General features: G+C 41.9%; 1 protein-coding gene across 8 annotated transcripts in view; it reads left to right on the plus strand.

The window, feature by feature from the left end:
• MSRB3 (methionine sulfoxide reductase B3) overlaps positions 1 to 21,989 on the plus strand; it is a 75,451-nt gene that overhangs the window by 14,709 nt on the left and 38,753 nt on the right. For 4 of the 8 annotated variants that reach the window (XM_015855704.2, XM_015855672.2, XM_015855680.2 and 1 more), the window contains 3 exons: positions 2,370 to 2,441; positions 10,559 to 10,667; positions 12,473 to 12,550. In XM_015855704.2, the coding sequence (XP_015711190.1) occupies positions 2,370 to 2,441; positions 10,559 to 10,667; positions 12,473 to 12,550 (259 nt within the window). The remainder of the gene's footprint in view (positions 1 to 2,369; positions 2,442 to 10,558; positions 10,668 to 12,472; positions 12,551 to 21,989) is intronic. The other 4 variants (XM_015855655.2, XM_015855646.2, XM_015855688.2 and 1 more) reach the window with 1 other exon arrangement.

Below are 21,989 nucleotides of genomic sequence, written 5' to 3' on the forward strand. Positions count from 1 at the left end.
CACATATTTTAAGAGTAATCTAAATTCCCCAGATGCTTACGAATTAATGTAGACTTGCTTTGCCTTTGGTTTGTTTTTTTGTGTGTGGTGAACTGAGGGGGTTACAAGTAAATGGTGTAGCATGTATCAAATTAAACATGGGAATGAGATCTGGAGGCAACATCTGTTTAAATGCCACAATCCGCTGTGACATCATTTTTGAATATACAGAAAATGTCCCAAGTTCTCATGACTTTTTTCTACCGTTACACTGTATCGGTGCTTTTCCCACCAGCCCTTTCTGTGTGAATTCCAGCTCAACAAGGGTATCACTTCAGGCCAGGGATACGGCGAGTCTCAAGTTGTGCAGAGCTTGTCCTGCTTCCAGCCGAATGGCAGATTTCATAGCAAGGAGACCATTTGTCTTCTGCAGCTCCTGTCCGCTCAGTGCAAGGGAATGAAGTGCTGGCACACGTTTCAGCCTTGAGCTCTGCTACCAAGCCAAAGGCTCTGGCTATGGCCAGCACTGTCTTAGGTATGATCTGGGCTTCCCAGCGCTGTTCTGAATTCCAGACAGTTAAATATTTGCAGGACAAGGACTTCAGCGTGAAAGTATGATTTCACTTCTGCTCTCTGTCCATCCTTTATGGAGCAAAGTTGTGTCACGTAATGTGCACTTAGTCCTTAATACAAAGTCACAGGGGTAGATCAGAAGCAAGCTAAGTGAATGGCATGATACTCAGAAGTACCTTAGAACAGGGAGGACCTTCCTTTTCCCCCAAGACGCTGTTCTGCAAGCATGTGCAAGTTATGCTGGATTAGTGGTAAACCAAACCAACCCTAGTGCCAGAGAAGCCTTTACATGTTCTGTTTTTCTATTTATATATTAGCACCTGTGCCCTGAGTGCACTCATCCAAATGGTCTTTTATAAAGATTTCTGAAGCTAGGACTAAATGTTTCAATGCCTGCAAACCCATCGCGCTGCCCGCCCTCCGTGCGCTGCTTTCTGCACCAGGCCGTAGCCCAGCAGCCCCAGTAGATGGCACCAAGCTTATGCTGTTCCGCACACCCCGAGCTATATGAAAAGCTTCCCGTTTAGTGGTCATTCACACACAAAGTACACTTCGGGACCCTAGGAGTATTTAAAGGTATTTTAGTAAGACGCACGGCCATTGGGAAAACCGCATAAATCTGTGCTCATACCCAGCCTGAATCATGTCGGTTCAAGATTTCATTTCCAGCAAAGTACAGCTCCATTGTATTTTTGCGTGATTTAGAGATGCTGTTCCTTGAGCCTGCCCTATTGAGATTGAAAGCTCTAAATTTCCAAAGAAATGTGGGATACACTCAGCACCTGCCAGGATTGAGCTCACAGAAATTAAATCCCCACATTTTCAATCTTTTTTTTTTGTGTGTGTGTTTTTAAAACACACACAAAAAACCCCACCAACTTTTAATGCAAAAGCTATTTTGGCTGCTGTAGTGCATACAGCACGTAACCGATACAAATAATGGTTATGCAGATTCCAAGTACATGTTTTCTGTAGCAGACCACTGAGATACAAAGTAAAAAAGATATCTTACTTTGCTTTGCTGTGTCTTTTAATTAGAATGGGTTCTCATTTCTTCAAGCAAATTCCTTTAACAAACACTTTGAATGTTGTGCTGCTTACATCACATTTGTTGCATGAGATAATTTGGCTTTTCCTCCCATGTAGATCAAAGGAAATTGTAAAAAATAAGCAAAAGTAATGATGAAGAAGTGACAGGAGTAGAGCTGGTATTTCATTCCAGGACACGTGTGAAATAATAAAGTTGTAGATAACATTGAAATGTTGTGAAGTGTTTAATTACTAAATATCTACTAGTAGGAAACCATGCTTTTCTAGGCTTAGATTAAGATACAATACATCTGTATGAAGATGGTGCTGGGCATATGGTGTAAGTCTTTATTTAACAAACATCTACAGCTCGTTTCTCACTTGTTTTATTAAATGTTTGTTAATCTCAGGTTCATTAGAACTGTCTTGCCATAAAATTGAAACAAACAGCCAGTGAGCAAAAAGTTACCAGCTCTCCAAACTGAATTTGAACAGCAAGGATTACTCCGAGGAGCAGATGTTGCAAACAGTTCCATACAGGAGTTATTCCTGTGTGTCCCTGTGAACTCTCCAACTGCTCGTGGCAGTGAAACGATCTGCGCACGCAGCGTTTGCCACATCTGCCCTCAACACTGAAGGCCTAGAAAAGACCTTGCTCTCATGCATTCCAAGTCCGTTAATTGCTTTTAGCCTTGGTGTTCATTGAGTAGATCTGAAAATGTTGCATACTGTATGTTTGTGTGCTCAGAGGTGTAACTTCTGTAACTCATGTTTTAACTTCCCCTTAGCTTTCCGTAACGTGCATCACCAAAGATGTATGATTACAGGTGGCTCTTCGCAAGGCCTGAAAGAGAATAAAAGTGAGACTGAGTTACTGTATAATAATACCCGCTAGTACAGCTATGGTTAAATGCCTGTCAGTGTTTTCATTATAAATCCCTATTTTCTGGGGTTTACAACATGAATGTAAAAATTTGCTCTGGGCTTACATGTGTCATACAAGGTCTCAGCTGGGTGTTCTTGTTCCACAGAACTGGTTGGGAGGGGGGGGGCAAAAGTTAAAACTTACTTCTGCAAAGCTAAATTTAGTTAAAACAACAACAACAAAAAGCAAATATAAATTTGGAAAATATATATATATATATATATGTTTTATTTTGTGTTTCCCTTCATTACAGTCTTAGCAATTGCCCAGCATTTAGGAGACCTCCAGCAGGCACTATGTGAGCACAGCAGCAAGCAGCATGTGAAGCTGTTTGTGTATCATCCATATACAAATGTGTTTGTCTGCTTTGCTTCTTGGTGGTAGTGATGATGACAGAATGCTGCATTGTCATAATAGAGCATAAATTTGTTTTTGTTTTTGAATGGCTTGAGAATGGTTTTGAAAATGTAACCTGTGTAACTGTCTTAATGGAAGTATATTTAATGTTGTTTTTGCTTAAAATGTTACCCCGTGTTTATGAATGTTTGTTTAATGCAACAGTATTCAGTCTAGAATGTCTTATTGCTACAGTTTAACATGATATTTATTTGTAGATATGTCATTGGGAGTGATGGCCTTAGGATGCCTGATGCTTGCAAAACTTGGGATGATGCAGAAGACCAGAAATCCTTTGTTAATGCGCCTTATTTTGTACGCAGGCTGTGTACCTTTTTTACCCCTCTCCTTGGTCTCTCTGTACTAGGAGGCTGTGGGCAGGGGCTGCTCAGGGCTCTGTACTGCTGAGGGCCATGGGATGAGGAAATCCTTGTGCCCCCAGCACTTTGCACAGAGTCAGTTCCTCAACACAGCCCCTGCAGGATGCCTTTAAGGCATTTGCTTTCCCACTCCCATAAAGGACCCACCACAAGCCATTTTTACCTTTCTCACATGAATTTTTTAATTTTGAGAGCTCATAAATTCCCTGCCTTCCATTGCTGTGCCAAGCACAGCTTGGGCTTACTGTATTTCTGCTGAAATGTAATGCAAAAGATGGATGTAAAAGGTGAAGTTTTGATGCTGACAGTGTTTCTGTGCTTTAAAAGCTCCAGTGCAAAGCTGCTCTTGTAGTTACGAGGCCATCTGAGAGTGACCGGGGGACTGAGGACACCTTTAAGGGCCACCTTTACTCTTTCCCCTTCAGTTAAAAGCAACTCCCAGCCTTGGCCTTTCTCTGAGGAGTAATAAGGAGAGAGGAATGTGATGGGAAGGAGAGATGACAGCCCACAGAGGGGAAGGGGATGTTATCTGTTGCACAGCTGAGGGAGGGCAGGCAAGAAAAGGTGCAGTTCAGGAAGAAGGATAGGATGTTAACCCTCGAGTCAGAAAGAATGCGTTTGCAAGCGATGGAGGAGATAATCCAGCGGGTCCCTCATCCAGGGGATGCACATGTTGGAATCGGATGGAACGCTGAGAGGGTCTGGAGGTGCAGGAAGCAGCAAGGCCCAGCTGCTGGGTTAACCACAGCTTGCTCACTGGAGCTCGTTGTCTTGAGAGAAAATGAGGAGTGGAGAGAAACTGCGACCCAGGAGGCCTGCAAGGGAGAGAAACTGGCAAGTGCCAACCTACTGGCCGTGCCCTCCTACTGGGCTGGGAGCTGTGGGGCAGGCAAGGCTCCGTGCTGAGCCTCAGGGTTAGCTCTGGGTTGTCTGGAATCAGAGGGCAGCAGAGACCTCCCCCAGCTCCTTCCCTCCACCCCCAGCCCAGGCACTCACGGCACCTCGGCTCTTGAAACGCAGTGCTCATTTCGCAGGCCACACATCACTATTGTGGAGGAAGCAGCAGGAGGATTTAGCTACAGCCTGAATGCTACAATAAGCTACACAGCACTGCGGTAACCGCTGGCAAATGCTGACTTTTTAATTGTTTCCGCTGCAGGGTTAGACCTTTATTAAAGCCGTGTGAATAAACTTATTTTGATGGCTCACTGAAATATTTTAAATGCAAAAGGTAGCATAAAGCACTTTTATTAAATTCAGCTTAATTCTACTGTTAATAAAATGCCTTTCCATATGTTGTGCACCTTTTTATTGATCCCGACAGAAATCTACTGACCAGATACAGAGTGCTCTGGTCTTTCCTGAAAAGCCTCTGCCTTTCTTGCTTTTAATTTAAACAAATGCAGTGCCCATGAAAAGTGCTGGGATCATATCAGCAAAACAAAAGTCTCTTTTATCTACTAGGGGAGAGAGGAAGAGTAATTGATCATAATAAATGCTCCCTCCCTGCTGCTTTACCTGTGGATCTCAATCTTGCCTTGCTTGCTTTGCACCCAAGAGCAAGGCAAGCAGGCTGGCTGCCCTGTGCACATCCTTGGCTGTTGTGGGCTGCCAGAAGTGGCAGTGATAATGCAAGGAGTTTTGCTCCATGTTGCATGAGGTTCTTCTGCCCACCAGCCTCTCTGAAGGGCTGTTTGCTGCTGTTGCTGCTGTCCTGGTGGGGCAGCCATGCTCACCCCCACCTGTGGTGCAGGCTGCTCTTGGAAAGTTTGTGGGAGCGAGCTTGTGGCTGGTAGTGACATCGATTTCATTAATATGAGATAAGGAAGTAGAGTAGACAAATAGAGCTGCTTTTCTTTCCTCCTTTCCCACTACGCAGAACACTTCCAGCCCCTGCTGAATGTTTTTTACATTCGCAGGGAGGGCAGGCAGCTTTAGATTCCTTTTGCAGGGATGGCTGGCGCATCACCAGCTGCCTTGGCCACGTAACCACAGCACAGGCATTCATAACTCAGGGCAAGCAGCAAGGCAGCTCCTGCCCCATGAGGTCTGCCCCTATTAACAGGATTATTTGGGTTTCAGAGCTCAGGAAGCTGGTATTCTTACATAGAAGATCTCTGCTGATGACTCAGTACATAGGTGTGTATAAAACAGGAGCCGTGCTGATGGCCGGGTGAAAAAAAGACATGTGGCAGCTCTGTTATTTGGTTGCATGGGAAGCTTGTGAACTTGCACAGAGCTGGCCTGCCCTTCCTTTGCAGCTGTGCAACCATCCCGACTACTAAGTAAGCCAGTTTTTTTTGAGACACACGTTTTTTGGTGTTGTTCTTGAGCCCATATTGTGGCTGTTGTCCCAGTACCTGGCTTTTGGATTTTCAGCGCGCTATATAGTGGAAATGGGCTTCACCCCATTACTCCTAATGCTTGCATGAAACTGCAAATGGTATTTCAGCAGCAGATGGGAGTTAGCTACCTACAGCAAGAAAGCAAAGGAGCCATCCCTCAGAGAAGAGCCACAAATCTGTTTTTCAATGTGTAAAACGTTTACAGGGTTTCCTTAATGTCAACGTTTGGGTTTTACTTAAACCTGATCCACTTTTCAGAGTTCTTCTGTAAGATCTCTCCTAGGCAGTCACATGCTGAGGTGATTTGAAATGGCTTGTGATGGGATTCTATAAAGATGTGTGACAGCAAATACTGTGCTTTGTAAAACTTTTCCAAATGTATCAGCTGACAGATCTGTTTGCATTGATTTGTGTTTTCAAGAGTTGTTTTCCTCTTAATTTTTGTTAACTAGATCAACATTCCCACCGCCCACACCCTGTTTTTTGTTTCTGTTTTTGTTTTTTTCCTGGTAGGGAACAGACTAAAGGTGCACGGTGTGTCATAAACTGTGCAAACAACATTTAAAAGAACAAAACCAAGAGATTCAAAGTTTAATAAACCTGAGTGTTGGTGATAACATACAAGGAGATTAATTTAAAAACACTTACAGAAATATTTTCTAACCCTGCAGGATCCCTTTTAGCTTCAGCATGAGATAATTCACTGTGGATTAGTGAGGTAGGACTCACCTATAAAGGGGATTCAGGAAGGAGGAAACACACAAAGCCAGGTCCTCCGAGCTGCTCTGCCTTCACAGACCCTTCTGTAGTTACTGGAGCAATGCACATCCTCAGGGGTCTGCCCACACAGGTCCCAGTGCACAACTGGGTTGTGGTTGTATATGTATAATAAAATGTGCTGGAAGGCCCCTCAGAATGCTTGGGTTTGTTAAAAGAAATAGTACAGAAAACTGGAAGCCCGATTTATTATATTGCTGTGCTCTGCTGGAACGTTTGATCTTGCAGTATTTAATTCAGGAAGCCTTAATGGTATGCATTCAGTGCATGACTGTAATGTCCATTAATGCTAGTGGAACATTAGCATACGCAGAAGGAGGAAAACGTATTCTGTGTCTTCCACGAAGCTGAAATGCCAAGTTAATTTTGCACTGATGGGAAGCAACGGGACATAAGAGAAAATCATTAGAACAGTTCAAAAGGGGATGTAAAGGAGGAAAGGCATCAGGTGCAGTGCCAGGGTGTTTCAGGGCATGCCAGACACTGCTCGACACCCTCCAGCACGGTGGAGCAAGTGAAGGGCTGAGTGGTGAGGAGTAATGGTCTGTGAACTCATGTCAGTCTGTCTGGACGTATCTTGTTTCTGGTTTCCTTGTGATTGGTTATACTGAAGGAAATGGCACTTGTTCACCTGTGTTGAGAACCACAGGCTTGAAAAGGTCAATTGAAATCGGAATTTATATGTGAGGTGAGATGCTTAATGTCTTCATTATCAGGTCAACACCCAGAAAACACTCTCTGTTCACTTCATTTTTATACAGAAGGCCTCCAGATACCAGGGCTGAACTCTGAAATGAACATGGTCTGTGGGTGAACAGTGAATTGCAGCACACTTTGCATTTCTTTTCAGAAAAGCCATTCCTAACCACAAAGGCTGCAAAGGGTCCAGAAGTGTTCCTGGTTTTGTTTGTTTCACCCTCTTGAGCTTTAGTTTTTTATATTTACACATAAAGATTTGTGGGCCTGGCCTTTCATTCAAGGAGCTCCCCATCCTGGTCCAAGATCCCAGCAACTTCTAGCACTGATGGAACTGCTGGAAAAGACCAAAGACAGGTGGCCTGAAGTATCGTTGTCAGCACTGGTTATGCAGTTGTGATGTGCGCTGCTCCCCTGATGAGCACCAAGGAGAATGAAGGCACTGTGCTGCGCTGACTGGAAAGCTTGCACTTGGCCTCAGACCCTGCAATGGAATCCGTGTGTTGTAGAAGATGTCTGCCAAAGGAGAGGGTGAATTGTGCAGCCAGAGTAATGCACAAGCAGATCATGAATGTCATTCAACCCGCTCTTGGAGCCCTGTTCGGTCCTGGTGGAGCAGCTGGGTGAGGGAGCATCACCTCTGGATAACGTCAAATCTCATCAGAGTCCAAAGACAGAATGAACCCAACCTTGGTTATCTTCACTGTCACAGCTGAGCCTTGCATTACCTCCCTGGCTCTGCAGCAACATGGGAATAGCGCAGTCAATTCCTTGAGCCTTTTGTTGTTGCTGCTAGCAGTTAAGTAGTGAGTGCAGCTACCTGAATGGGGCTGTTCCTTACTGCTGAGGGCTGGACTGAGAGATTGCCTGTATGATTTGTAGCTCAACCTCAGCTTTTTGCTGCTGTGTGCTCTATTAAACTGGAAACCTGGAAAGTCCTTTGTTGGGTCAGGATGTAGTTTACCCTAGTGCAGATTAGCAAGATTCCCCCACAGACATAAATACTTGTCTGTATTGTAAAACAGGCAGTTAATTATTAAAAACAGTGGGGAAAAATCTTTTGTAACATGCTCTCAACTTCTGATCTATGTCACGGATCAAGTGGCATCTAGACATTTCCTAGTGAGTAACAGCGAGCCTGCTGGTTGAAGAACACTGCATTTTTGAGAGAGAAATTATTCAAGGAGAGCAAAGAGGGAATGCTGGCTGTTCTGCAAAATGTTCAGCATTTCCCATGACTTTTTGCAAAGCAAAGATACCCTTAGTTTGCTTGTTTGAAACAACCGAAGAGCAAATGGACTTTCTGGAAGAAACAATTGGGAGACGTTTTTAAAAGCGTGGTGTTGGTCTGTAGGATTCTTTGCTGCTCTCTAGACCAGTTCTTTGATACTGCAATATCAGACGAAAGAGCAGATCTCAGTTTCCTTCTAAGCAGCTAAGAGCAATGCACAACAGTTATTTATGTAATGCGTGTGCTTCCTTTCCCTGCTAGCTCTGCTTTGAAGGACTCACTAGTCCTAGAGCCCAGCACGTTGTGAGAATAAAAACCTCCAAAGTCTGACATCTTTAAATAAGCAACCAAACGTTATAAAGAACAAACCTCACTTACAGTTAGGAAACAATATTTACATTTAAGGTTGAAAAGCCAGGATGTAGGAAAATTTTGCTAATTTGGAAGGTGACCTTTAAGTGCACCAAAACCAAATAATTTGTAAGCTATGGCACAGGGCACATTCCTGCAAAATTTGTGTGAATACTGCTTTAGTGGTTCTTGAAAGACAAACAAAGAGACCTGGAATGAAATCTTTATCCCTCTCCCAAATAAGATTGGAGCTAACAAAGGCATACAGCAGCGCTCTTTCAAAGCTTGCCATTAAAACACGGGCTGTGCAGCGCAGCTAATGAGAGGGCTCAGAGTGGAAAACAATCTGTTTTTAAGAATGTTTAGATCAAAAGTAATTTCTAATTTATGAAATAAAGTCGCTTTTCAATACCTTCCTTTCACTAGTAAAGCTTTTTATGTTTGCACTATTTACTTCAATCAGATGTTTTCAATTTTACTTTTTTTTTCTTCCTGAAAATACTTCCTAGGGTTACTCGGTAGTGACCAACAGCATTATTCTTTTTCTCTCTCCCCTACTCACCCACCCCCACACGTTTAAAAAAAAAAAAATGAGAAAAGAAGAGGGGGAGGAAGAAAGAAACATCTTTTCTTAAATGATTTGCAAGCATCTGTGCTTTAAGCTACTTTTTATGAACACTCCTTAGTAATGACTCAAGGTAAAAAAGCAGAAAAGCATCCAATGTTAGGAAATTGCAATCCAATACCATGTAATTTAAACCTGCCATTGCCTCTCCTGTACTAAATGACATACAGATGGGTAGCTCTGTTCCCTCTACTTTGGGAACACAATTGGTCTTTTTATGAGCGTATATACATTACTAGCAAAAAATATTTTTGTCGGGACTATTTATTTCTAATTGTATCATATTTTAATTACTGTCATTAGAGCGCTTTTCTCCTGCCATGCTTTGGCAGCTCGTTTTTGCAAGTGATTATCCAAGTTATTTTAATATTTGGCAATTTCTCTTATTACTTTGGGAGTTTTCATTCAAAAGCAGCCTTATTGTTATTTTTCTTCCTTGATGTGATGTGCATTTTTTTGTGCCATGGAAATGTTTTTTACAGTAATCCCTATGTACTCCTTTTTGTGTGAATTAAGCAAAATACGAGATTCTCAGAGACAGGTAATTCCAATAGGAACCCTAATTTTTAAGGGAACTTTGTTGTTGAACCTGATACTTCTTACCGCATAAAGAAATGACCTGTCGCTCAGGGCTCCTATTAGTGCTTCAGCAGGGAAAAATACAGCTGCTACCATTATGAAGTGAAAGGACTGAGAAGCTACTGAACGTTAAATCAACCGGATCAGAATTCTAAAGATTTATAATTATTTTAAGCTACCTTAAAGGGATATGAAATTGTTGGACGCTGTGGCTGAACATCATATGCCCATTACCATAAGTCTCTGATATAGATGTCTTGTAAAGAACATTTCAGCCATAGTTGTGTATATATATATATCTATTTATTTTGCATCTTTCTTTCTTTTTTCTTTTTTTTTTTTTTCCCCTTTCTTTTTATATGGCTGGAAAGCATAACTTTCTTGTGAATGATTTTGTGCGCAACAGTTTAGCGTATAACACACGGAAGGGCTTTGGCTGTAGCACATTGTCACTGCTCCAGTGGAATCACCTGGCTCTCGAGCAAAATTCTTTTTAAACTTGGATTTGAAAAAATAATCAGCTGCAGTTCAGCTGAGCCATTCTTCGTGCATTAGGGACCGGTCTGGTCATTGACAAGTGAATGCAGAAGCTATGCTGTGGCCGTCTGCCAAAGCAATTATTCAGGATTTAAGCTAAAAAGGCTCCTTCTCCCATATCCTCTCCCTTTGCAGGGTCATGTAGGGATAAAAAAGACTGTAAGGTGGTCTTTTCCCAGGAGGAGCTGAGGAAGCGGCTGACACCCTTGCAGTACCATGTCACTCAGGAGAAGGGGACGGAAAGGTAAGGCAGGGTGAGGGGAGCGCAGCCCTCGAAACGCAGGCATCCTTCTTGTCTCCCCTTCCTCTCGCTGGCGCTTCCTCATCCTCCCTGGCAAACTTTGTGTTTTTTTTTCCCCAGGAATTCTGCACTTGTTTACTAACCCCTACAAATTAACACCACCAAAAGACAAGCATCTGCAGCATGGAGGCCACGGCCAGGGGTCTTGTGTGACTTATAATGAACACTGTATGTCTTATAAAGTCTCAGGGCTTATGTTTAGAGTCTGTTTTTAGTTTACTACAAAATGTGTGGAAGTAATAGCGGTTTAGGTACACTTCTTGGAAGACATCACAGTAAGCAGAACCACGAGGGAAATGGCCCCGTGCCAGGATGCTGAAGTTTTGAAGGTGGTCATTGTAAGTATAGACATTTTGGCTGCAGAAAGAAGGTAGCATAATTTAGTTCTTTTCCACCCCGCTCCAATTTCTTTTTGAAGCACATGTGGAGAAGGTATTTATTGGCTCATTTGTGGTTGGAATGTCAAAAATTTTCAATAACTGCCCTCACATGGCTTTAGTCGCTGGAAGCCAGCCCTGAATCCTGCAGGAAAAAAAAAGGACTTGCTTCCAAGACTGTTTTTAGTGAATAAAGTCTCTCTCAGCTGATTCCAACACGAAGGTAACTTGCCAAGGCCTAACCATTTTTGTTGTCCAATTTATACCATTGAGCTTGGCATAAGGCCCCGGCTTTACCTCCGATCCAAATGTACTAATGATGTAACCGCTTGTTTTCATTCATGACCTGAAAGGGCTCTTCACCACACATGGGGTCCCGCTTAATAGGCGGCACTCTTCCCGACGGCATGCTGTTTGCTGGACATGCCGAGTGGGCCGATCCCCTACTCCCATCCCTTCGGCCCCCCCACTGCCCAGGCTGGCCAGGGGATGGGGACGGCAGCCCCCACTGCGAGGCTTTCCTGCCCCATGTCCCTCCCTCTTGTGTACAGGACCAGCAACGTGATTTAATGTGCACAAACAGTCGGAGATAAGGTCATTCTTAAAAATCCTGTTTATAAAAAAAAAAAAAAAAAATTAAAAAAAAAATAAATTGGACCTCATAAAAAGGGTGAAAGGATAATAAAAACAAGCTGCGGAGCACATAGGCTTTTTGTTGGACTAGCACAGCTGATTCGTATTAGATGAATGACCTCCTAGCCTTTTAGATTGTTAACTTAGAAAAATATTCCCTTAAAGCTGTAATATTGCTTTTCAGCTACAAATATTAGGCGAATGCAGCTTGAAATCATGGAGCAATTATTTCATTTTCAGCTACAATACTTCTGTTGCCCTGGCAGCCCATCTTGGATGCACCACGCACTGAGTCTTCATGATCATCTCAATGGCAGACACCCAAGAGCTTTGCACCTCTCATCTGAACTCATTGCTAAAACATTTCCTAAAGGCATACCCTCTTGCAAAGAAGAACATAGGATGAAGCTAAATTTGAAACCATCCGTGTTTACTAAACGTTGCATTTCACTTCCCAAATGTAGGAAGATGCCAGTCTTTCTCATTTTTGTTGTTCTGTCCTTTGAACTGTGTGACAATTTGCTTCCTCTTTCATGATACGTAACACCTGAAGCTAACTAATGAGGATATTCCCCTTTTCCTGTGCCTGCTTCATTTGCTGCATTTAATACAAAACAACTGCAAACTTTTAGTTTTCTTTTTTTTTCCTTTAATATTTTTCTAAACTCCTACCTACTCTAATAATTGTAAAAGAAATCCTCTATTTCCTTTTAAAATGTAGTGTTATTGTTTTCCCAGTGCCTTTGAGGGGGAGTACACACATCATAAAGCTCAAGGAATATACAAATGTGTTGTTTGTGGAACTCCTTTATTCAAGTGAGTATACTAACTGTAGTTTTGAGATTACTGTCTCTTAGTTTATGTGCTGTGTTCCAGTATAATCTTGCATATATTCCGGTATTGACGTAGTTGTGTAAGGAAGTGTAAGTTGTTCAAATTGATAAAGAGTACAAGAGAAGCACTGTAATTAATAATGTTATAGTAGAATAATAAATACACAAAGATAGTAAATAAGGTAGCAGATTTCATAGTAAGATAACACTGTACTAAAATAGGCATTTTGAGTAAAATCTATATGTATATGTATTTCTTTTTCCATATGCATCCATGCCAACATATAATACGGTATTTTGGTGCTCTGATAGCGCCAAGTTCTGGCCGTTAGCATTACTAGGTGGCAGCTTTAAGATCTGGATTCTGTGTGGCAATGCTGCATCCGTGCTACAGCATTGTGTCCAAGAATGGAGAAATAAGCAGATGCTTTTTTAGAATTCAAGCAGTTAAGCAAACAAAGCCCAGGAAAATGACATCACTTACTGGATTTTCATCCATCCCAATTAACACGCGCAGAGAGCTGAGTTGGAAACTGAGGCAAGGATTAAGAAAGTCATCATAAATTTTGTGTCTTGCGTGACAAATACTCTTTAGAAGTACTGTGGGAATTACAGCTCTAAATTTGGTGGTAGAAGCAGCGCTGATTGAATTTTCTCAATCACTGCATTGTTCTGCCCCATTTCTGTTACGTATTTTTTTTCACATTTTTGGCCACTTGTCTTCATTCGGATGAAGATTTCCATTTCTTGCTTGTTTTTCCCTCAGTTCACATCATCTCAGCCCTCTCACTTGGAGAGGCACCTTCACAGCAGCATGAAGCGGGATGGCCAGGGTAGCGTATGGAAAACTGGGTCGGTAGTAGGTTACAAAGGAAAATAAAATTGATGTAGCTCCAGAATCACAAGATGTGGCAGGGATAGTTTTTCTCAAGAGACTGTCTGTAAAGATGAGAAAAGCACTTCATCTCTGTTAACTTTGATTTCTCTGTTAGATGACCTGCAGAAACTTTAGTAATGATGTGAATCTTTTGAGTTGGAAAACTGATCATTATGAGCTCAGCCAAGGCAATATTCTCATGTCATGTGTTATTGTGGTGCTTGGCTTGGGGTAACACACTGGGGTCTAAAGGCTCCAAAACCTGTTTTTCTACTCTGCCACTTAGACGTCCCCCTGCTTACTATAGCTAAATCTTTGTGGGGGAAATCCTGGCTCTGTTGAAGTCAATTCACATTTAGCAAATGAATACAATGGAGCCAGGATTTCACCTTGTACCTTCAAGACTGGCTTCCTTTCTGTCGTCTGCTGGAGAAAGAGTAATTTCTTTTGTAAGGTGAGATTTGGACAGCAGTAGTTTGCATCAATGAATGTGAACTGCTTTCCAGTCACTTTCACAATCCATTTCATATGGGAAAAAAACTGCAACAGGAGACTTACTTGTGATTATCTAAAAGCCAGTATGCTTTGGCATAGTCGACTTTTGTAAGTTAAAGGTAATGAGTTGGATTTCCCTCTGTGAAAGGAGCTATATGGAAATGTCCCTGTTTTCAGATTCTCTTTGAGGCTCCCCATGGATTTTATGGGAGGAGAGAGGAGGAAAGAGGAAAGTTGTTTTTTATTTTTAATAACTCCCAGGCCAGTGGGCACCTGAAAAAGCCTTCCTCATTGTGTCCCAAGCCTCCCAAGCCTTTGTGTTGCTTTACGGCACCAAGCTCTCACCACCTTTGAGTCCTGCTGGTTCTGCTGACATGACTGGCCAAGGTGAGAACAAATGGAGAGGGCTGTAGGGGCCCATCAGTTCTGTTTGTGGGGCCAAGTACAGCCGCAGAGTTGAGGTGTGATGGGTGCTCTTCCAGTACTGGTGCAATCACTGCAGTATCAGCAGGAACTCTCCTAATCTGTCTTTTTGCCTGCAAGATCCATGGAGGGTATTACACTCAGCACCAACAAAACTGGCTTTAGCACTGTGAAGACAATTATTTTTCAACTAGAGAAGATACGTTCCTGTGTCCTGGTGCCCCCTCCAGCCCTGCCAACTAAAGTGAGGAGGAAGCATAAATTAGAGAATGCAAAATGTATGTTGCTTTGTAAATTTTCTCCACAAAGTATAAATCACCAGAATATTTGCTTTGGAGTAAGGAGGTAGGACAACACAAAGAAAGGCCATTGCCCTAGTTAAAATGCATGCAAGTGGTTTTTAGTTTTATCTTTTTTTTTCTTTTTTCCTTTCCTTTCTTTTTAATTTCCAGATAGTCATCTGAAACTCGTATTTCCATTTGGTTCTCATTGGGTGTCCATTAATTTTTTTCTTCATGTCGTTGTAATCTGTAAATATATATATTTGGACAATGGACCTGTCAGTTTAACCGGGAAAGGGACTGAAGCTTCAGCAGTAATATTAACAAACTTCAACTTTTAACATTTCTGATTTACGTTGTTTCATTACCATGTGACACACGAGGTCAGGGAACACATGAATTTTACACTCCAGATGAAAGACCTGGTTTTTGGTATGTCTTTAAAACAGAACTCTGTCTCTATCACAGGAAAGATAAAAGAAACAATTAGGAATTTAACATCTCTTCATCTACCTACTTGTACTAGTGTTATGAGAAACCTCCCAAGCTTTATGGAGAACATGCTTTAACTTTTTCCACAATCAAAGGTGGCTCATGCATAAAATCCATAATCTTGCCATTGAATCTAATTACTCCATTTCTGAACTTTCACGCCAGACAGTCTCCTACGTCCCAGTACAGCTGCCCAAAGAAAGCAATAAATGAGAGAGACAATAAACTAATCTCAAGTATCTCCTTTTCTGCAAGTCAGCCCATGTGCGGTTTTATGTTACACTGTGTTACACCCCAGTCCAGCAGCAGGCTTATGCTAAAGGCAGCGGCTCAGCCCCCCACCTTCCTCTAGGTGGGTTCTTCATGGCTTCCCCTTCACTGCATGTTGATCCAGCAGAAAACTGAGCTACCAAGAAAAAAACTCAGTGCCTGTGAGCTGAATTCTCCAGTGTTCATTCTTTGTGTACTCTGCAGCAGTAGTGCTTGCTTCCATGTCAGTTTGCAGAGAGCCACCAATGGCACGGGTAAATTCAGTGTTTTCTGAAGGGTGATGATATTTAAGGATAGCACCTACTTCTTTTTTGTCAAGGAATTGTCTTGTATTCTCTGCTAGAATATCATTCTGCCCACTGCCATGGCAAGCAGAGGTTAGAAGGGGCCTGCATTAAACCTTCAGTTTGCACTATTACCATAGGAGAACAATATTCCATATTTAATAAGCTACAGCCATGTCCTTTACCATATGCAAGACCGTGTGAGAAAGGCGTGGAATATATAGGTTGAACTGGGAAGCTGAGGAGAATGACTTCCCTTTAAAAAAGAAATATTATTGTTGTGTCAGTTTCCAATTTTTAGGGCCAAGGGAAGAATTGCCAAGTCTTAATAAATCACCCACCACTGCCTTTATTGCTTCCTGGAAGGAACTCTCGGTAATGGTGTTGGCTATTCTGAACACGTGGTAGGAGAAACAAGAACACCCATATTTATGTCATGTTTTCATTCGGTTTTCAATGAACTGTATCTGGTCTTCCCAACATCTCTCAGGCAGCTAAAAGCAAATCAGGAGAAGAGCAAAGCATAGTTGTGTGATGCTGCCATTAGAAAGGTATCCCTTTTCTCCATTACATAAGGGGGGATTTCGGTCATTTGGCTAGGTCTATAGCTTTCTTTTCACTACTGGGGCAAATCAAATGACAAACCAGCACTGGCCATCTAGCCCATATGAAATACTTGCTGTAGCATCTCTGACAAGATATAATAGGCCTAATAGACCTGCTGAAGCAACCTCATCCATCCAAACTGGCTCTCAGTTTCCTTATAAAATTTCTAGTTTTGTGTGTCAAAACCAGGAGCTTCCTTTTAATAAAACTCGGAATAAGTAAGCTTTTGCTTGTGTAGGAATCAGCCAGCAGGAGTGACATCAAACAGTTCTTCCTCCAAACCCAGATCTTGGGTCTTATATATCTCAGAGGAGCTTCAGGATCTGAAAACTTGTTAGAGCTGATGCAGCTTTTTGTGACTCTCCCCTAGAAAAGGGTGATGTATTTATAAAAACCAGTGAAGTTGCTATCAACAAGCACTGGTTTCCTCTTGCTCTATTTATTTAGGGTAGAAACCAGCCTTGGTTTTGAGACTTTTGTGTCTTTGCTTTGAGTCTTCTGGGCAGCAAATGGTTGTGTGCTCTTAATCACCTTGACTGAAGTTAGAATAGCACAGTGTTTGTCATCCTCAGAGCTGTCTGAACGAGACTGTCTCCAGCAGGGCAAACAAATGCAGCAAGATGGGGGATCTCATTGTTCACAGAAGAATTTTCAACAAGTATGATTTCCAAAAGGCAAAGGATTGATGTAGATTTTATAGGATGTGGGAATTAAGGTTCAAAAAAGAAGGAATAGAGGACTTCAAATTTACCTCTTTAGATATTTCAAAGTCTCATTGAGACAAGCCTGGGGAAACTGCTTCCATTTACTTATTGCTGAGTGCTGCTGAATTGCAAATGTCTGTAGAACATATTAAGAAATTCAAAGAAATAAATATAAAGATTTCCGTAACCACAGAAATATGAATAGATAATTTCCATTGATTTTACTGTAAAGTTTCCTTTTATTGTCCATCATTTTTAAAGTCTGATATCTAATTTCCCTTATATGAAAACACACTGCTTTGTACTGACTGCTTATCAGTCCCACAGCTTGGAGAAGCAAATTTCAGCTGGTCTTAATCTACCTTATGCCTTACTGTGTGCATATGTACCTGAAATAAAAGTCAAGTACGGTGGATTGTTATGGATTATGAATACAGAAGTGCAGACTTCTATATTTACCTATTTTTAACTCTCATTTTAAAGCAAACTCTGGAAGAGCTCACCCACAGAGTACACACTGACTAACATGACGTTCAAATGCTCTTTTTGAATCTTTTCATCAGTGTGCAGAACAGAAATTCTCACAGCCTGCATCGGCAGCGAATCGGTCTTTTTTTTCCTATAGCCTAGGAAAGCAACATTAAAAATACATCAGTAACAAGGCTTCCTAGGGAAATGTGGCTCACAGGATCGTGCTGTCCGTGTGTCAATCCTTTCTCAATAAGAAAACCTTATTATTTAATCTACTTGCCAATTTCAGCCAAATTTGACAAGGGAGTGGATATTAAACCTCAATGATATTAAGTGCTTCAATCTTTTGTGAAGTCAGGAGAGAGATCGCATTCATGACCTCTCTGAGGAGAGACCTGAGCAAGAGTTCAGCTACTTTATTAGATTATTCCAGATAATATTATTATAAATAACATATATATTATTGTATTATACCAGAGAATTCACATGAGGGTGGAAAAGAGAGAGCCATTATGCATGCCCAGAACTGGGAAGTGCCTATGAGGAGTTTCACCTTATTAGGCACTTTGGTACCTGTCCCCTGGCCATAACAGGGCTGAAGCTCAGCTTTGCTTCTTCTGCTGCCTTGGTCCTTAACACTCCTCAGATTCCCTGATGATGGGGGTCTTGTAGATTCCTAGGTAGTTACATCAAGCACTCATTCTTACATTGGAATACTTCTGTGTTTTTTCCTTCTGGAAGATTGCCTTGCTACCTGGGGCTTGGGCTCATGAGTAAGGTCAGTGAGTATGTTGAATCGATAGTTGACTTTTTCAGGAGAGATGAGCTGTGTCCATACCTGTGAACAAAATGGATGAAAGCTGGTCCTAAAGGCAGGTGTCAAGACATGGTTGGTGTTTGTTGGCCTAAATTCTCCTCTGCTCCATAGTGGAGCACTATGGTCTTAATGCTGCTCAAGGAGATGGTGCCTGGCCTGCGCAACCCTGTGCCTTGCCTTTCCCTGCCCAGGAATGTGTTGGCTCTCATAAGCATGCTTTAGGCCAGCACAGAGTCCACCAATGTGCACACAACTGAGCACTTCTGTCCTGCCCTTCTTTATCTCTCGCTGGAACTCAGGTTGGGGTATTCCGAAGAGGGCTGGATGCTACAGTTTGTATTTGTCTGTACTTTGTGTGTGCAAAACTGCAAGAGAGGATTTATTTTATTGTCTCAGTGACTTGGGCCAGGACACTGGTGGTTTTGCTTATGTCAGAACCTTTCGTAGATCGTTTCCTTCAGCACAAAGCAAATGACAGCGTGGGAGATAAGTGGCGTTTGTAAGGATAGTGGGGGTGTGACTGGTAGGGGTGCAACTGTTGCATTTTGACAGTTGAGAAGTGTATTATCGAGCCTTCGTCAGAGGAGGCGCAGTGGATTTTCGAGTTGACCTTTGCCATTTTGCTGTGGCTCAAGACTTGGTAAGGGCTAAAGACTTAGCAGAATAACTGTCTGGAATACTGAGCTAATGCTAAAGGTGTGGGTAAGGGAAAGCCACTCGAGGATCAATGACTCACTTCTCAGCTGTCACAAAGAAAGGGGATATCTGTCACAGGTCAGATATACCAGAGATTCAGTTGCTTTCTGCAGAGGGCTGAATTGCTTTCTAAGGCTGTTCTCAATGTTTCACTGAGTCTTCAACAAACACTTAATAAACTGATAAAAACTTGATAAAAAAAGGTGAAAGAAAATGCAGTTTATGCACGTAGTGCTTTTCCTCCTCTCTTTGCCACAAGCCCACTCTCTTTTGTACTACTTGGCATCTAGAGGATCTGGTTTATAATGCCTTTTAAAAGACCTAGGTCCAAATCCTTCACCTTTTCACAGTACAGACAAATTCTCTGTCGTTATATTTTGTTGTTTGTGATGGATTTAACCATCTCTAAGGTACTTAAAAGTATTGTGGTACCTTGTCCTTAGATAATTCTTTCCAATAGCTTCCTATTTCCTTGTCAACTAAGTTATGTTAATTGAGCTACTTAGCAGTTATATTTCCGTGTGTTGTATGTGTCTGAGTCATATCACAGTTGGAAAAGGAAAGCACTTGGTAATTGTCCCCTTGTTCTTTTTGTTCACATACAGATTCCTTCCCAAAGATATTTCTGAATAATTCCTTGACTTTCAGAATATTTCCACAGGACGAATGCATACAAAATATGCACAAATATGCTGTTTTTTCAAAATTTACCTTGCAGTGTAATGAATGATAAAAAAACAAGTTTGTGAAGTGCCTGGCTATATGGAGGGCATCTTATCTGGTGGGATGTTTAGGTTGGATATCAGAACATGTACAGTAATAACAAAAAATGCACAGATTTTTTTTTCCTGTCTTTTATGGTACTGAAATTATAAATGAAACACACTGGATATTTTTGTTTGTAGTAGAACATGCCTTTGGAACTTACTTTTAGCATTTAACTACATTCTATTTATTGGCCCTCTTTTTAGTTGCAGATTTTTAACACCTATTTGGAGTTAGTTTCTGATACATTTGCCTAGTGCGCTATAAAGAAAACAATCTAAAGTACCAAAAGACGTAGGGGAGAAGTTCAGGTTCCTCTGAAACTGATGGAAGTATTATTATCTTCTTCCACTTTCCTCACCTTTCTGACATCTAACCATTTCTACAGCACCATGCCTAAAACTTTGCATTGTTTTCCCATGGTGACACGATGTCCATGACAAAGGTTAAGGCCACCAGTAGATCCCAGTGCTACCTCCCATGTTGTATTTTCTCTCATAGCCGTTCTGCTGTTACCAGACAAAGTTCTATTCATTTATCTCCCCGTATCGGTTTCCTGATTTGCTGTCCAGTAATTTATGACTGCGTGGAGCTTTGGTGCTCATTACGCTGCTCGGTGACCCTTGTGACCCACCCTCCCCCCCCACCTACTCTCTGCCATCTTAGCCCCTGGGCTAGTTGTTACTGCTGCAAGATGGAGGGCCTCTGTCCATGCCAAGGTGAATGAAAGGTCACCAGCCCCATGTTGCACAGCTTTCAGCATGTGGCATCATGGGTCAGTACAGTGGCTGTGCAGTGCTGTATCATGAAAGATAGATACTTCTGCAGAAGAAAAAATAAGCAGCAAAAGGCATGTACTACTGAAGACCAAGCAACCCATCAGGATACAGTCATAGAATCATTAAGGTTGGAAAAACCTCTAGGATCATCAAGTCTAGCCATCAACCCATCACAGCCATGCCCAGTCACTGTCTCTGCTGGAAACTCTCCTTGCCTGAAGAAAATTGAAATGTCAGTTATTTCTTTTATTCTGCATCAATAGCTGTTGAGGGCTTTTGTGCAAGGCCGAGGCCTGCCGAGGCGTGAGCAGGGGGTGTGAAGTGTTGCCTACAACTTCATCAGCAGAGTGTTCAGGTACAAGGCACCACTTGCCTGACACACACCTTTTGTAGGGTAAGATCTTCATTCCGTGTGTAAATAGAAGCTGAAATGCGTTACTGAATGAGAGCATGATTGGTGGCTGGGTAGTTGCTGCTGGTGGAAGTTTGAAAGGCATTTCAGCATCAGTGCTTTTGATGGTTCTCTGTCCATTAGAAAGTTAAACTGAAAATTTTCCCTTCCATCTTTTCACCACTTGAGCTATAGTCAGAATATAACAGACTGCATACTGGGGGAAGGAAGAGATTGAGCAGGAAGGGAGAAGGAAGTTGTTTCTTTTCTGATGGCTTTAGCTGCTTACACCAATAGTGCTGGTTGTTTCACTTTTTCATCAGGATTGATCTGATTGTAATTTTTTGCTGCAGCGTAGATCATTAGTATGAGTATTGTGATGCCAATTACATAAATATAAATATAATATACAAAATATATAGAATGTGTGAAATGCACTGGCTGGTATTTGCATGCACGAGCTTATAAACTGTTGGTTCTGCTGGTATTAGTTTTTTAAAGGACCGTAACTTCCAAAAATGCATCCTCTCCCTGCTGCAACATACAAAGATCCCCTTAGATAGTTCCCCCTTGGAACTCCTGGGGAAACGCATTTTCCTGCCAATGTAATGTCCTTTAACGCGACTCCCGCAGGTCGGAGCTGGTGTCCCGCTGTGACAGCCAAAACCATGTGTACTGCTAGTTGTTAGGGGGCAATATGAACCTGATCGGAACATGCCCGCTAATTGGTTTGAGAGCGAGATATAGACAATGCTGTCTTATAGCAGATTGTGTAGATAGGCCTAGTCAGAGGGTTAATTCTGCTTGACAGCACATCAGCAGCATCTTGAGAGTAATTACCCAACTTAAGTTTTCCCACAGTTGAATTGAGATCTTCAAAGGCTTCTACATTTACAAGTATTATTAACCTATATCTGAAACATGATGTTCCCACAAGGGCTAATTTTTTTCTTCCTTTTATTAAATATACAGGTTATAGGGTTCATTTGCTAAGTGCTAAGCCCTTAGAAGAAAACAGCGCTTGTTAGAGAGAGAGAAATCTGTAGTGCACGACCAAAGCTAATGATGCAT

Source organism: Coturnix japonica, chromosome 1 (assembly GCF_001577835.2).
Source record: "Coturnix japonica isolate 7356 chromosome 1, Coturnix japonica 2.1, whole genome shotgun sequence".
NCBI classification, from domain to species: Eukaryota; Metazoa; Chordata; class Aves; order Galliformes; family Phasianidae; genus Coturnix; species Coturnix japonica.